The sequence below is a fragment of the Oncorhynchus mykiss genome, chromosome 3, assembly GCF_057628025.1.
Source record: "Oncorhynchus mykiss isolate SJ-2025 chromosome 3, ASM5762802v1, whole genome shotgun sequence".
Taxonomy (NCBI): Eukaryota; Metazoa; Chordata; class Actinopteri; order Salmoniformes; family Salmonidae; genus Oncorhynchus; species Oncorhynchus mykiss.
In genome coordinates this window covers 9,390,093-9,408,155 of record NC_143024.1, presented here as the reverse complement: position 1 = coordinate 9,408,155, position 18,063 = coordinate 9,390,093, and the positions used below count along the sequence as shown (strand labels likewise).

Below are 18,063 nucleotides of genomic sequence, written 5' to 3'. Positions count from 1 at the left end.
CTGAGTCTCAGCAGACCTCTACTGTCTCCTGTTGTGGTCTGAGTCTCAGCAGACCTCTACTGTCTCCTGTTGTGTTGTCTGAGTCTCAGCAGACCTCTACTGTCTCCTGTTGTGTTGTCTGAGTCTCAGCAGACCTCTACTGTCTCCTGTTGTGTTGTCTGAGTCTCAGCAGACCTCTACTATCTCCTGTTGTGTTGTGGTCTGAGTCTCAGCAGACCTCTACTGTCTCCTGTTGTGTTGTCTGAGTCTCAGCAGACCTCTACTATCTCCTGTTGTGTTGTCTGAGTCTCCTCAGACCTCTACTGTCTCCTGTTGTGTTGTCTGAGTCTCAGCAGACCTCTACTGTCTCCTGTTGTGGTCTGAGTCTCCTCAGACCTCTACTGTCTCCTGTTGTGTTGTCTGAGTCTCAGCAGACCTCTACTATCTCCTGTTGTGTTGTCTGAGTCTCCTCAGACCTCTACTGTCTCCTGTTGTGTTGTCTGAGTCTCAGCAGACCTCTACTATCTCCTGTTGTGGTCTGAGTCTCAGCAGACCTCTACTATCTCCTGTTGTGGTCTGAGTCTCAGCAGACCTCTACTGTCTCCTGTTGTGTTGTGGTCTGAGTCTCAGCAGACCTCTACTGTCTCCTGTTGTGTTGTGGTCTGAGTCTCAGCAGACCTCTACTGTCTCCTGTTGTGTTGTGGTCTGAGTCTCAGCAGACCTCTACTGTCTCCTGTTGTGTTGTGATCTGAGTCTCAGCAGACCTCTACTGTCTCCTGTTGTGGTCTGAGTCTCAGCAGACCTCTACTGTCTCCTGTTGTGTTGTGGTCTGAGTCTCAGCAGACCTCTACTGTCTCCTGTTGTGTTGTGGTCTGAGTCTCAGCAGACCTCTACTGTCTCCTGTTGTGTTGTGGTCTGAGTCTCAGCAGACCTCTACTGTCTCCTGTTGTGTTGTGGTCTGAGTCTCAGCAGACCTCTACTGTCTCCTGTTGTGTTGTGGTCTGAGTCTCAGCAGACCTCTACTGTCTCCTGTTGTGTTGTGGTCTGAGTCTCAGCAGACCTCTACTGTCTCCTGTTGTGTTGTGGTCTGAGTCTCAGCAGACCTCTACTGTCTCCTGTTGTGTTGTGATCTGAGTCTCAGCAGACCTCTACTGTCTCCTGTTGTGGTCTGAGTCTCAGCAGACCTCTACTGTCTCCTGTTGTGTTGTGGTCTGAGTCTCAGCAGACCTCTACTGTCTCCTGTTGTGTTGTGGTCTGAGTCTCAGCAGACCTCTACTGTCTCCTGTTGTGTTGTGGTCTGAGTCTCAGCAGACCTCTACTGTCTCCTGTTGTGTTGTGATCTGAGTCTCAGCAGACCTCTACTGTCTCCTGTTGTGTTGTGGTCTGAGTCTCAGCAGACCTCTACTGTCTCCTGTTGTGGTCTGAGTCTCAGCAGACCTCTACTGTCTCCTGTTGTGTTGTGATCTGAGTCTCAGCAGACCTCTACTGTCTCCTGTTGTGATCTGAGTCTCAGCAGACCTCTACTGTCTCCTGTTGTGTTGTGGTCTGAGTCTCAGCAGACCTCTACTGTCTCCTGTTGTGGTCTGAGTCTCAGCAGACCTCTACTGTCTCCTGTTGTGTTGTGATCTGAGTCTCAGCAGACCTCTACTGTCTCCTGTTGTGTTGTGATCTGAGTCTCAGCAGACCTCTACTGTCTCCTGTTGTGTTGTGATCTGAGTCTCAGCAGACCTCTACTGTCTCCTGTTGTGTTGTGGTCTGAGTCTCAGCAGACCTCTACTGTCTCCTGTTGTGTTGTGGTCTGAGTCTCAGCAGACCTCTACTGTCTCCTGTTGTGGTCTGAGTCTCAGCAGACCTCTACTGTCTCCTGTGGTCTGAGTCTCAGCAGACCTCTACTGTCTCCTGTTGTGGTCCGAGTCTCAGCAGACCTCTACTGTCTCCTGTTGTGGTCTGTGTCAACAGACCTCTACTGTCTCCTGTTGTGGTCTGTGTCAACAGACCTCTACTGTCTCCTGTTGTGTTGTCTGAGTCTCCTCAGACCTCTACTGTTATGGCCTGAGTCTCAGCAGACCTCTACGATCTCCTGTTGTGTTGTCTGAGTCTCCTCAGACCTCTACTGTCTCCTGTTGTGTTGTCTGAGTCTCCTCAGACCTCTACTGTCTCCTGTTGTGTTGTCTGAGTCTCCTCAGACCTCTACCGTCTCCTGTTGTGTTGTCTGAGTCTCCTCAGACCTCTACTGTTATGGCCTGAGTCTCAGCAGACCTCTACGATCTCCTGTTGTGTTGTCTGAGTCTCCTCAGACCTCTACTGTCTCCTGTTGTGTTGTCTGAGTCTCCTCAGACCTCTACTGTCTCCTGTTGTGTTGTCTGAGTCTCCTCAGACCTCTACCGTCTCCTGTTGTGTTGTCTGAGTCTCCTCAGACCTCTACCGTCTCCTGTTGTGTTGTCTGAGTCTCCTCAGACCTCTACTGTCTCCTGTTGTGTTGTGATTATATGTTTTACATGGCTGTGGTTACCATGACGGAGATGTTCTGCCTCATTCATATTATAAAATGACCTCAACTCTGGCAACGTTCGACCAACATTATAAAACTGCCGCTCTAGCAACGTTAGACCTAACATTTGGAAGCAGTGAGTCAACTCTCTCTGTCATTATCTCCTTCCAAAGGTCCCCATAGAATGAGAGTTTATGGGCCACTTCAAGAGCTGTGACTCGCTTTTAGTGCCTCTTAAGAGACAGCAGCATGTGATCAATGTGAGAGTCAGAGCCGGTTTTACCACAGAGGAAAGGCAGGCAGTAAACACAAGGCTTCAGTCAGAGCCTGTTTTACCACAGAGTAAAGGCAGGCAGTAAACACAAGGCTTCAGTCAGAGCCTGTTTTACCACAGAGGAAAGGCAGGCAGTAAACACAAGGCTTCAGTCAGAGCCTGTTTTACCACAGAGTAAAGGCAGGCAGTAAACACAAGGCTTCAGTCAGAGCCTGTTTTACCACAGAGGAAAGGCAGGCAGTAAACACAAGGCTTCAGTCAGAGCCTGTTTTACCACAGAGGAAAGGCAGGCAGTAAACACAAGGCTTCAGTCAGAGCCTGTTTTACCACAGAGGAAAGGCAGGCAGTAAACACAAGGCTTCAGTCAGAGCCTGTTTTACCACAGAGGAAAGGCAGGCAGTAAATACAAGGCTTCAGTCAGAGCCTGTTTTACCACAGAGGAAAGGCAGGCAGTAAACACAAGGCTTCAGTCAGAGCCTGTTTTACCACAGAGGAAAGGCAGGCAGTAAACACAAGGCTTCAGTCAGAGCCTGTTTTACCACAGAGGAAAGGCAGGCAGTAAACACAAGGCTTCAGTCAGAGCCTGTTTTACCACAGAGGAAAGGCAGGCAGTAAGTCTTCAGGCTGTCTGACCAACATGGCTTATATAAGAAGCATCAACAACCATGCAGAGAGAACAGCATTTAGTGTTGCGTAACTGACTGCTTGTGTCCAGAATATCACCATATTCCCTATGTAGTGCACTACGTTTGAACAGGGCCCATAGGTCTATGGTCTAAAGTAGTGCACTACATAGGGTGCCATTTGGGACACAAACCCCTGGCTGCACAGATCCGTTATTACTGCATCAGCTTGATTTCTATGGGATGGAGCCAGCTCTGCTCTTGACTTGCAAGAGACGAGGAGAGGAGAAAGAGAGGGGAAGAGAGGAGATGAGAAAGGGAGGGGAATGGGGAGAGAGGAGAGGAGAAAGGGAGGGGAAGAGGGAGAGAGGAGAGGAGAAAGGGAGGGGAAGAGGGAGAGAGGAGAGGAGAGAGGGAGGGGAATAGGGAGAGAGGAGAAAGGGAGGGGGAGAGGTAGAAACATAGCACATGTTTTTATGGTGATAAAATGTGACAGAAGTGACACTATCTTCAATATTGATAACAAGTTTTTTTTTTTTATTAAAGTTAATTTAGCTACGGCTCCTTCGTCTTAGTTCACTTCTCTCCTCCCCTTCCTTCTGCTCTCCTCCCCCTTCCTTCTGCTCTCCTCCCCCTTCCTTCTGCTCTCCTCCCCCTTCCTTCTGCTCTCCTCCCCCTTCCTTCTGCTCTCCTCCCTCACTCCTTCCCCTGGTCTCTCTCCTCTCCATGCCCCTCCCTTTCACATCTCTCCTCTCCTGCTCCCTCTCCCCTCCCTCACTCCTTCCCCTGGTCTCTCTCCTCTCCATGCCCCTCCCTTTCACATCTCTCCTCTCTTGCTCCCTCTCCCCTCCCTCACTCCTTCCCCTGGTCTCTCTCCTCTCCATGCCCCTCCCTTTCACATCTCTCCTCTCTTGCTCCCTCTCCCCTCCCTCACTCCTTCCCCTGGTCTCTCTCCTCTCCATGCCCCTCCCTTTCACATCTCTCCTCTCCTGCTCCCTCTCCCCTCCCTCACTCCTTCCCCTGGTCTCTCTCCTCTCCATGCCCCTCCCTTTCACATCTCTCCTCTCTTGCTCCCTCTCCCCTCCCTCACTCCTTCCCCTGGTCTCTCTCCTCTCCATGCCCCTCCCTTTCACATCTCTCCTCTCTTGCTCCCTCTCCCCTCCCTCACTCCTTCCCCTGGTCTCTCTCCTCTCCATGCCCCTCTCTTTCACATCTCTCCTCTCCTGCTCCCTCTGTCTCTCCTCCCTCACTAATTCCCTTCTCCCTTCCTTCCTCCCCCCTCCCCATTGTTTAGGTCAGTGCTCTCTACTCCCAGCTGGCAGTGGAGTGTGTGTGTGTGTGTGATGGTATGCGTGTGTGTGTGTGTGTGTGTGTGTTACATACCTTCATCCCAGCTGCTGCTGCGGGACCACTGGGGTCGACAGCCTGGATGTGGCAGGGCTTACTGCCCCGCACCACGAAGCCCCAGCCCACCGCATCCCCCACGATCTGAGGAGGCAAGTCAAAATGTATTTAAAAAGAGCATTAAAGCAGAGAGCTAGAAACAACAGGGTTGGTGTGATTAAAAAGGTTGACACCGCGCTACGGGGGGCCTGACACCGCGCTACGGGGGGCCTGACACCGCGCTACGGGGGGCCTGACACCGCGCTACGGGGGGCCTGACCCCGCGCTACGGGGGGCCTGACCCCGCGCTACGGGGGGCCTGACCCCGCGCTACGGGGGGCCTGACACCGCGCTACGGGGGGCATGACACCGCGCTACGGGGGGCATGACACCGCGCTACGGGGGGCATGACACCGCGCTACAGGGGCATGACACCGCGCTACAGGGGTATGACACCGCGCTACGGGGGCATGACACCGCGCTACAGGGGGCATGACACTGCGCTACAGGGGGCATGACACCGCGCTACAGGGGGCATGACACCGCGCTACAGGGGGCATGACACCGCGCTACAGGGGGCATGACATGAGATGCAACAGTGTTGTAGGATGATTTTGATGTTCCATCATTCTCTAAAATGTATCTGTCAGGGACTGTAATGTTTGTTATGCAGAAGTAACATGAAGTGTTGTTTTTAACTGTGTGTGTGTGTGTGTGTGTGTGTGTGTATTACTATCCTCGTGGATACTGGAATTCCCCAAAAGTAGGGGACATTTCCTACACCCCCACAAGGACAGAGGCTATTTTAGGGTTAGGGTGTGTGTGTGGTGTGTTTGCGCGTGCTGTAACAGCCCTTATCAGATCTCTCTCATGAGGCTTCTAAGAACCTACTCAGACAAGCATTCCATTTCAGAACACAAGAGGGTCATCTCAGGCAGAGCCCAGAGCCAATCCGGTCAGTCTGTTAGGAGTGATGATGTGTCCCACCCAGTCTAATATGAACTGGTATCAGTAGTGTATTCAGCCTGATTCCCTGGTGAATATCAGACCCGGTAAGGAGGAGAATCGTCTGTGGATCAGACCATGCAGGCCAGAGTGTGTGTATACTGTGTGTGGGATGTGGACATGCCATCTTCGGGTGACAGTAGAATGTGTGTGTGGGTTAGGGTGGCAAAGGGAGGGTATAATTACTGGAAACTTTACCAGGAAACTACCATTATTTTAGTAACTTAAGGATGTTAAAAAATATTTAAAAAATATCACAGTTGTGTGTTATTTCTGGTCCTCTGTGTGTCCTTATCACATGTAAAAATATATAAAACAATCAAATAAGATAAGTGTTTAAATATATATATATATATTATATAGAATGACAAAGCTGTGAAACATCCTAAATATAACCATCAACTTAGTAAATACAATGGGTGTTTAATATGAGGGTTTCATAAATATCCATTAGATTTATTTATTGTAAATGCTTTGTCGCCAACCTGGGAGGCAGTTGTGATGAAAGTCAAACGTTGGAAGTTGCAGAGTTAGTTGATAATAATGCCAATGTTGATTAGATGCTTTTTTCATTAGGCTATTTCCTCTTGAACCATGTGGTCTATTTTACTAGAAACTCATAGACACAGACATTAAAATGAATACTATATATGAATACAGTCTAAAGTATAAAATGACATTTAGATGTAGAGGGGTAAACATACTATATACAGGATCAGTTCAGTACCATATTAACAATGTACAGGGATACTGGAGTGATGGAGGTAGATATGTAGAGGGGTAAACATACTATATACAGGATCAGTTCAGTACCATATTAACAATGTACAGGGATACTGGAGTGATAGAGGTAGATATGTAGAGGGGTAAACATACTATATACAGGGTCAGTTCAGTACCATATTAACAATGTACAGGGACACTGGAGTGATAGAGGTAGATATGTAGAGGGGTAAACATACTATATACAGGGTCAGTTCAGTACCATATTAACAATGTACAGGGATACTGGAGTGATGGAGGTAGATATGTAGAGGGGTAAACATACTATATACAGGGTCAGTTCAGTACCATATTAACAATGTACAGGGATACTGGAGTGATAGAGGTAGATATGTAGAGGGGTAAACATACTATATACAGGGTCAGTTCAGTACCATATTAACAATGTACAGGGATACTGGAGTGATAGAGGTAGATATGTAGAGGGGTAAACATACTATATACAGGGTCAGTTCAGTACCATATTAACAATGTACAGGGATACTGGAGTGATAGAGGTAGATATGTAGAGGGGTAAACATACTATATACAGGGTCAGTTCAGTACCATATTAACAATGTACAGGGATACTGGAGTGATAGAGGTAGATATGTAGAGGGGTAAACATACTATATACAGGGTCAGTTCAGTACCATATTAACAATGTACAGGGACACTGGAGTGACAGAGGTAGATATGTAGAGGGGTAAGGTGACTATATACAGGGTCAGTTCAGTACCATATTAACAATGTACAGGGATACTGGAGTGATGGAGGTAGATATGTAGAGGGGTAAACATACTATATACAGGGTCAGTTCAGTACCATATTAACAATGTACAGGGATACTGGAGTGATGGAGGTAGATATGTAGAGGGGTAAGGTGACTATATACAGGGTCAGTTCAGTACCATATTAACAATGTACAGGGATACTGGAGTGATGGAGGTAGATATGTAGAGGGGTAAACATACTATATACAGGGTCAGTTCAGTACCATATTAACAATGTACAGGGATACTGGAGTGATGGAGGTAGATATGTAGAGGGGTAAGGTGACTATATACAGGGTCAGTTCAGTACCATATTAACAATGTACAGGGACACTGGAGTGACAGAGGTAGATATGTAGAGGGGTAAACATACTATATACAGGGTCAGTTCAGTACCATATTAACAATGTACAGGGACACTAGAGTTATAGAGGTAGATATGTAGAGGGGTAAACATACTATATACAGGGTCAGTTCAGTACCATATTAACAATGTACAGGGACACTAGAGTTATAGAGGTAGATATGTAGAGGGGTAAACATACTATATACAGGGTCAGTTCAGTACCATATTAACAATGTACAGGGATACTGGAGTGATAGAGGTAGATATGTAGAGGGGTAAACATACTATATACAGGGTCAGTTCAGTACCATATTAACAATGTGCAGGGACACTGGAGTGATGGAGGTAGATATGTAGAGGGGTAAGGTGACTATATACAGGGTCAGTTCAGTACCATATTAACAATGTACAGGGATACTGGAGTGATAGAGGTAGATATGTAGAGGGGTAAGGTGACTATATACAGGGTCAGTTCAGTACCATATTAACAATGTACAGGGATACTGGAGTGATAGAGGTAGATATGTAGAGGGGTAAACATACTATATACAGGGTCAGTTCAGTACCATATTAACAATGTGCAGGGACACTGGAGTGATGGAGGTAGATATGTAGAGGGGTAAACATACTATATACAGGGTCAGTTCAGTACCATATTAACAATGTACAGGGATACTGGAGTTATAGAGGTAGATATGTAGAGGGGTAAACATACTATATACAGGGTCAGTTCAGTACCATATTAACAATGTACAGGGATACTGGAGTGATAGAGGTAGATATGTAGAGGGGTAAGGTGACTATATACAGGGTCAGTTCAGTACCATATTAACAATGTACAGGGACACTAGAGTTATAGAGGTAGATATGTAGAGGGGTAAACATACTATATACAGGGTCAGTTCAGTACCATATTAACAATGTACAGGGATACTGGAGTGATAGAGGTAGATATGTAGAGGGGTAAACATACTATATACAGGGTCAGTTCAGTACCAGTCTGCTAGCCTGGGGACAGAAGCTGTGTGTATCAGTCTGCTAGCCTGGGGACAGAAGCTGTGTGTATCAGTCTGCTAGCCTGGGGACAGAAGCTGTGTGTATCAGTCTGCTAGCCTGGGGACAGAAGCTGTGTTTCAGTCTGCTGGCTTATGGACAGAAGCTGTTCAGGAACCTGCTGGTGTCAGACTCGATGTACCGGTACCACTTGCCGTGCGGAAGCGAGAGAGAACAGTCTATGGCTTGGGCATGTCATTACATTCATTACCCCCCCCCCCACCTCCTGTGTGTGTGTGTGTGTGTGTGTGTGTGTGTGTGTGTGTGTGTGTGTGTGTGTGTGTGTGTGTGTGACGTACTGTGAATGTCTTCTTTATGTAAGGGCCTCCTGGGGTCTGCAGCTCCTCAGGACTCACTTGTCTCTTCAACACTGCAAAGCAAACACACAGTAAGTACTGACACTGACACACACACACAGTAAGTACTGACACTGACACACACACACACACAGTAAGTACTGACACACACAGTAAGTACTGACACTGACACACACAGTAAGTACTGACACACACACACAGTAAGTACTGACACACACACACAGTAAGTACTGACACACACACACAGTAAGTACTGACACACACACACAGTAAGTACTGACACACACACACAGTAAGTACTGACACACACACACAGTAAGTACTGACACACACACACAGTAAGTACTGACACACACACACAGTAAGTGTGCAGGAGTACAACATTCCTCCTGCAGCAGTAACTATAGTCTCATCGTGTTGTCCTGTGTGCAGGAGGAGGACAACATTCCTCCTGCAGCAGTAACTATAGTCTCATCATGTTGCCCTGTGTGTAGGAGGAGGACAACATTCCTCCTGCAGCAGTAACTATAGTCTCATCATGTTGCCCTGTGTGCAGGAGGACAACATTCCTCCTGCAGCAGTAACTATAGTCTCATCGTGTTGTCCTGTGTGCAGGAGGACAACATTCCTCCTGCAGCAGTAACTATAGTATCATGTTGTCCTGTGTGCAGGAGGAGTACAACATTCCTCCTGCAGCAGTAACTATAGTCTCATCGTGTTGTCCTGTGTGTAGGAGGAGGACAACATTCCTCCTGCAGCAGTAACTATAGTATCATGTTGTCCTGTGTGCAGGAGGACAACATTCCTCCTGCAGCAGTAACTATAGTCTCATCGTGTTGTCCTGTGTGTAGGAGGAGGACAACATTCCTCCTGCAGCAGTAACTATAGTCTCATTGTGTTGTCCTGTGTGTAGGAGGAGGACAACATTCCTCCTGCAGCAGTAACTATAGTCTCATCGTGTTGTCCTGTGTGCAGGAGGAGGACAACATGGCTACTGTTGTTTAAAGGAAGAGGAAAGCATGCAGTCACATGACCGTGCCTCGAGGGAAACAATTTCCCTGTTTCCTATAGCGGGTTTTAAGACATTTAGTGTGTGTGTGTGTGTCCGTCTCTGCTCATAGTGGTGTACCCATAAACTCAGACAGAAGGAGAAACATCCACAGAACAATGGATCTGCATCCTAACAAAACTAACACGTTATATTTAAACTGAAGGAAATATTGTTGAGGATATGAATACAGGTAACTTCCACACACTCAGTATAGTACTGTTGAAGATATGAATACAGGTAGCTTCTGTATCCTCTGTATAGTACTGTTGAAGATATGAATACAGGTAGCTTCTGTATACTCTGTATAGTACTGTTGAAGATATGAATACAGGTAGCTAGCTACTGTATAGTACTGTTGAAGATATGAATACAGGTAGCTACTGTATATTACTGTTGAAGATATGAATACAGGTAACTACTGTATAGTACTGTTGAAGATATGAATACAGGTAGCTACTGTATAGTACTGTTGAGGATATGAACACAGGTAGCTAGCTACTGTATACTCAGTATAGTACTGTTGAGGTTATGAATACAGGTAGCTACTGTATAGTACTGTTGAAGATATGAATACAGGTAGCTACTGTATAGTACTGTTGAAGATATGAATACAGGTAACTTACTGTATAGTACTGTTGAGGATATGAACACAGGTAACTACTGTATAGTACTGTTGAGGATATGAATACAGGTAGATACTGTATAGTACTGTTGAGGATATGAACACAGGTAACTACTGTATAGTACTGTTGAGGATATGAATACAGGTAACTACTGTATAGTACTGTTGAGGATATGAATACAGGTAACTTACTGTATAGTACTGTTGAGGATATGAACACAGGTAACTACTGTATAGTACTGTTGAGGATATGAATACAGGTAGATACTGTATACTCAGTATAGTACTGTTGAAGATATGAATACAGGTAGCTACTGTATACTCAGTATAGTACTGTTGAGGATATGAATACAGGTAGATACTGTATACTCCGTATAGTACTGTTGAAGATATGAATACAGGTAGCTACTGTATACTCAGTATAGTACTGTTGAGGATATGAATACAGGTAGATACTGTATACTCAGTATAGTACTGTTGAGGATATGAATACAGGTAGATACTGTATACTCAGTATAGTACTGTTGAGGATATGAATACAGGTAGATACTGTATACTCCGTATAGTACTGTTGAGGATATGAATACAGGTAGATACTGTATACTCCGTATAGTACTGTTGAGGATATGAATACAGGTAGATACTGTATACTCCGTATAGTACTGTTGAACATATGAATACAGGTAGCTACTGTATACTCAGTATAGTACTGTTGAGGTTATGAATACAGGTAGCTACTGTATAGTACTGTTGAGGTTATGAATACAGGTAGATACTGTATACTCAGTATAGTACTGTTGAGGATATGAACACAGGTAGCTAGCTACTGTATACTCAGTATAGTACTGTTGAGGTTATGAATACAGGTAGCTACTGTATAGTACTGTTGAAGATATGAATACAGGTAGCTACTGTATAGTACTGTTGAAGATATGAATACAGGTAACTTACTGTATAGTACTGTTGAGGATATGAACACAGGTAACTACTGTATAGTACTGTTGAGGATATGAATACAGGTAGATACTGTATACTCCGTATAGTACTGTTGAACATATGAATACAGGTAGCTACTGTATACTCAGTATAGTACTGTTGAGGTTATGAATACAGGTAGCTACTGTATAGTACTGTTGAGGTTATGAATACAGGTAGATACTGTATACTCAGTATAGTACTGTTGAGGATATGAACACAGGTAGCTAGCTACTGTATACTCAGTATAGTACTGTTGAGGTTATGAATACAGGTAGCTACTGTATAGTACTGTTGAAGATATGAATACAGGTAGCTACTGTATAGTACTGTTGAAGATATGAATACAGGTAACTTACTGTATAGTACTGTTGAGGATATGAACACAGGTAACTACTGTATAGTACTGTTGAGGATATGAATACAGGTAGATACTGTATAGTACTGTTGAGGATATGAACACAGGTAACTACTGTATAGTACTGTTGAGGATATGAACACAGGTAACTACTGTATAGTACTGTTGAGGATATGAATACAGGTAACTTACTGTATAGTACTGTTGAGGATATGAACACAGGTAACTACTGTATAGTACTGTTGAGGATATGAATACAGGTAGATACTGTATACTCAGTATAGTACTGTTGAAGATATGAATACAGGTAGCTACTGTATACTCAGTATAGTACTGTTGAGGATATGAATACAGGTAGATACTGTATACTCCGTATAGTACTGTTGAAGATATGAATACAGGTAGCTACTGTATACTCAGTATAGTACTGTTGAGGATATGAATACAGGTAGATACTGTATACTCAGTATAGTACTGTTGAGGATATGAATACAGGTAGATACTGTATACTCAGTATAGTACTGTTGAGGATATGAATACAGGTAGATACTGTATACTCCGTATAGTACTGTTGAGGATATGAATACAGGTAGATACTGTATACTCCGTATAGTACTGTTGAGGATATGAATACAGGTAGATACTGTATACTCCGTATAGTACTGTTGAACATATGAATACAGGTAGCTACTGTATACTCAGTATAGTACTGTTGAGGTTATGAATACAGGTAGCTACTGTATAGTACTGTTGAGGTTATGAATACAGGTAGATACTGTATACTCAGTATAGTACTGTTGAGGATATGAACACAGGTAACTTACTGTATAGTACTGTTGAGGATATGAATACAGGTAACTACTGTATAGTACTGTTGAGGATATGAATATAGGTAGCTACTGTATAGTACTGTTGAGGATAGGAATACAGGTAGCTACTGTATAGTACTGTTGAGGATATGAATATAGGTAACTACTGTATAGTACTGTTGAGGATATGAACACAGGTAGCTACTGTATACTCAGTATAGTACTGTTGAGGATATGAATATAGGTAACTACTGTATAGTACTGTTGAGGATATGAACACAGGTAGCTACTGTATAGTACTGTTGAGGATATGAATATAGGTAACTACTGTATAGTACTGTTGAGGATATGAACACAGGTAGCTACTGTATACTCAGTATAGTACTGTTGAGGACATTAATACAGGTACAGTGCCTTGCGAAAGTATTCGGCCCCCTTGAACTTTGCGACCTTTTGCCACATTTCAGGCTTCAAACATAAAGATATAAAACTGTATTTTTTTGTGAAGAATCAACAACAAGTGGGACACAATCATGAAGTGATCTTCTTTTAACCATCTTCTACCGTCAGAGTGACCATCTGGTTCTTGGTCAGGGCCCTTCTCCCCCCATTGCTCAGTTTGGCCGGGTGGCCAGCTCTAGGAAGAGTCTTGGTGGTTCCAAACCCCTTCCATTTAAGAATGATGGAGGCCACTGTGTTCTTGGGGACCTTCAATGCTGCAGAAATGTTTTGGTACCTTTCCCCAGATCTGTGCCTCGACACAATCCTGTCTCGGAGCTCTACAGACAATTCCTTTGACCTCATGGCTTGGTTTTTGCTCTGACATGCACTGTCAACTGTAGGACCTTTATATAGACAGGTGTGTGCCTTTCCAAATCATGTCCAATCAATTGAACTTACCACAGGTGGACTCCAATCAAGTTGTAGAAACATCAAAAGATAATCAATGGAAACAAAGGATGCACCTGAGAGCAACTGAGTCTCATCGCAAAGGTCTGCAAACTTATGTAAATAAGGTATTTCTGTTATTTATAATACATTTGTAAAAATGTCATTAAAAGGGGTATTGTATGTAGATTGATGAGGAACAAAAAGTGTGTACTCCGTTTTAGAACAAGGCTGTAACGTAACAACATGTGGAAAAGGTTAAGGGGTCTGAATACTTTCAGAATGCACTGTAGGTAGCTACTGTACACTCACTACAGATGAACTCTTAACCTTTATAAACAGACGTCCTTCAAACTCAAACCAGTTCTCTTGCCCACCCACAATTCCTTGTTTTGGTGGTAGCAGCACTGAGTCGGTATGAAAAGGGTTCCTCTCTACCTAGAAAGTGACTCACTAACGTTGACCTCGGGTAACCTCTGGACACTGCAGTGACCTAGATTCTCTTCCACCCCACAGCTGGAATACAGGAAGAGTAGAGTCGTGTTCAGGGAGGCCGCAGACATAGAAATACAATTACAAGAACGGCCTCCCTACGCAAGTCAATGAGGCCATGATGAGTGATCGGGGATCACTAATGGAATCTACAGGCTTAAGCCTCTCACAACTCTCACCAATCAGAAGTTACGCCCGCCCCTCTCGCCAAACAGACGGCCGTCCCTCTCGCCAAACAGACGGCCGTCCCTCACTCATTTACATGACATTTTGAGTAATTTAGCAGACACTCATCCAGATCGACTTACAGTTTGTGCATTCATCTTAAGATAGCTAGATGAGACAACCACATATTACAATAAGTACATTTTTACCCCCCCAAAATAAGGTAGTATTGTCAAGTGTTGTCGACCACACTTGAATCATTTACATATTCCTCAGCGTCTATTTAAATCACCAAGACTCATCTATAGCTATAGAGGAGAAAGAGCAGTTAATGTCAAACGTCTTGGGGCAGGAAGCTGAGAACAGCTGCCTGCATGGCTCACCCTCATCTCCCAGTGTTCGAGACTTACTGAGAAAAACACTTCCCGTCTTTTCCCAAGAATCTGATTCAAAGACTTCCTGTGTATTCCAGAACAATTGTAAACAGCCTCTCTCTGGCCTTCCAGCTCTTCTCCTCCATACTGCTGCTGACTGTTTACAACTCCTTTAAAAATGGACAACACACACAGACAGAGAGACACAGACAGAGAGACACAGAGAGAGAGACACAGAGAGAGAGACACAGAGAGAGAGACACAGAGAGAGAGACACAGAGAGAGAGACACAGAGAGAGAGAAAACAGAGAGAGAAAACAGAGAGAGAAAACAGAGAGAGAAAACAGAGAGAGAAAACAGAGAGAGAAAACAGAGAGAGAAAACAGAGAGAGAAAACAGAGAGAGAAAACAGAGAGAGAAAACAGAGAGAGAACACAGGCCTAAACCCTTTTCTCTGAATTGTGAAAAGTTAGTAATTCACCAAAAAGGCTGAGGAGGAGTTGTGGGGATCAGAGTTAAACTAAAGCAGATGTGATTTAGTTTATCTAATCATTTTAGTAAGCTTTAAGTAGCTAGTCTAAATATACATGCCAACTTCCATGTGCCAGTGTGAGTTGGTTGTAAAAGAGTAATCTATCAGATATGATAAAAACATCCATGTTGTGAATGAACAGTATGTGAATAATCAGTGTATTGTTCTGGGTCAGAGCCTGTGTCCCGGTGTAGGGCAGTGTCATGACGTTGGCCTGGGGGTGTAGGGCAGTGTCATGACGTTGGCCTGGGGGTGTAGGGCAGTGTCATGACGATGGCCTGGGGGTGTAGGGCAGTGTCATGACGATGGCCTGGGGGTGTAGGGCAGTGTCATGACGATGGCCTGGGGGTGTAGGGCAGTGTCATGACGTTGGCCTGGGGGTGTAGGGCAGTGTCATGACGATGGCCTGTGTCCCGGTGTAAGGCAGTGTCATGACGTTGGCCTGTGTCCCGGTGTAGAGCAGTGTCATGACGTTGGCCTGTGTCCCGGTGTAGGGCAGTGACATGACGTTGGCCTGTGTCCCGGTGTAGGGCAGTGACATGACGTTGGCCTGGGGGTGTAGGGCAGTGTCATGACGTTGGCCTGGGGGTGTAGGGCAGTGTCATGACGTTGGCCTGGGGGTGTAGGGCAGTGTCATGACGTTGGCCTGGGGGTGTAGGGCAGTGTCATGACGTTGGCCTGGGGGTGTAGGGCAGTGTCATGACGTTGGCCTGGGGGTGTAGGGCAGTGTCATGACGTTGGCCTGGGGGTGTAGGGCAGTGTCATGACGTTGGCCTGGGGGTGTAGGGCAGTGTCATGACGTTGGCCTGGGGGTGTAGGGCAGTGTCATGACATTGGCCTGGGGGTGTAGGGCAGTGTCATGACATTGGCCTGGGGGTGTAGGGCAGTGTCATGACGTTGGCCTGGGGGTGTAGGGCAGTGTCATGACGTTGGCCTGGGGGTGTAGGGCAGTGTCATGACGTTGGCCTGTGTCCCGGTGTAGGGCAGTGTCATGACGTTGGCCTGTGTCCTGGTGTAGGGCAGTGTCATGACGTTGGCCTGGGGGTGTAGGGCAGTGTCATGACGTTGGCCCGGGGGTGTAGGGGAGTGTCATGATGATGGCCTGGGGGTGTAGGGCAGTGTCATGACGTTGGCCTGGGGGTGTAGGGCAGTGTCATGACGTTGTGTGCTACAGTATTAACAGTCTACCTCTGTCCTGGTGCGACGGTATAAACAGTCCCCCTCTGTCTCAGTGGGGAGTGCAGCAACTCAGGCTGGCCTGCTGGTGTAAGTCCCCAGCTACCCCACAGTGAGTGAATGAGTGAGTGTCTGTGTGTGTGTATATATGACTGCCAACTAAGGGCTACTCCCCCTGTTCCAGCTCTTGCCAGAACAACCCTTAATGGGTCATATGGTCCATACTGTAGACACACACACACACGCTTTCCATTTCTCAACTCATGTTCTAGGTGATGGTAGGTCAGGAGAGAGTTCAACAGGAAGAAATAGCAGGACTCCCCCGTGGCTAACCTGAAATATCCATGCACACTCACACACCAGCTAATGAAACGTCTACAGTCACAGACAAAAACACACAACTTTCCCCTGACCGAACCCTGGCCTCAAACCCTGTCACCCACAACTATCCCCTGACCGAACCCTGGCCTCAAACCCTGTCACCCACAACTTTCAACAGCCGCTTTCAACACCCTTCTCTCTCGTTTAGAGAAATAGGAGAACACAATGTCCCGAAGAGAGGGAATCTCATACTTTGCATTAACACACAGCTACACACAGCTTAAGAAAAAAATAAATATATATTTTAATCAGCAGTCTTCGATAGAAACACAGTCTTCTATACAAGACTAGAGCCTGGATATCTGAAACAGTCTTCTTCTATACAAGACTAGAGCCTGGATATCTGAAACAGTCTTCTTCTATACAAGACTAGAGCCTGGATATCTGAAACAGTCTTCTTCTATACAAGACTAGAGCCTGGATATCTGAAACAGTCTTCTTCTATACAAGACTAAAGCCTGGATATCTGAAACACAGTCTTCTTCTATACAAGACTAGAGCCTGGATATCTGAAACAGTCTTCTTCTATACAAGACTAAAGCCTGGATATCTGAAACAGTCTTCTTCTATACAAGACTAGAGCCTGGATATCTGAAACAGTCTTCTTCTATACAAGACTAGAGCCTGGATATCTGAAACAGTCTTCTTCTATACAAGACTAAAGCCTGGATATCTGAAACACAGTCTTCTTCTATACAAGACTAGAGCCTGGATATCTGAAACAGTCTTCTTCTATACAAGACTAAAGCCTGGATATCTGAAACAGTCTTCTTCTATACAAGACTAGAGCCTGGATATCTGAAACAGTCTTCTTCTATACAAGACTAAAGCCTGGATATCTGAAACACAGTCTTCTATACAAGACTAGAGCCTGGATATCTGAAACAGTCTTCTTCTATACAAGACTAGAGCCTGGATATCTAAAACACAGTCTTCTATACAAGACTAGAGCCTGGATATCTGAAACAGTCTTCTTCTATACAAGACTAGAGCCTGGATATCTGAAACAGTCTTCTTCTATACAAGACTAGAGCCTGGATATCTGAAACAGTCTTCTTCTATACAAGACTAGAGCCTGGATATCTGAAACAGTCTTCTTCTATACAAGACTAAAGCCTGGATATCTGAAACAGTCTTCTTCTATACAAGACTAGAGCCTGGATATCTGAAACAGTCTTCTTCTATACAAGACTAAAGCCTGGATATCTGAAACACAGTCTTCTTCTATACAAGA

General features: G+C 45.1%; 1 protein-coding gene across 2 annotated transcripts in view; it reads right to left on the bottom strand.

Annotated features, from left to right (window-relative positions):
* LOC149984313 (DEP domain-containing mTOR-interacting protein-like) overlaps nucleotides 1-18,063 on the bottom strand; it is a 70,399-nt gene that overhangs the window by 9,238 nt on the left and 43,098 nt on the right. For both annotated transcript variants that reach the window (XM_090230664.1, XM_090230663.1), the window contains exons 8-9: nucleotides 8,989-9,059; nucleotides 4,751-4,855 (exon numbers count right to left, since the gene is read on the bottom strand). In XM_090230664.1, coding sequence (XP_090086790.1) covers nucleotides 4,751-4,855; nucleotides 8,989-9,059 — 176 coding nt within the window. The remainder of the gene's footprint in view (nucleotides 1-4,750; nucleotides 4,856-8,988; nucleotides 9,060-18,063) is intronic.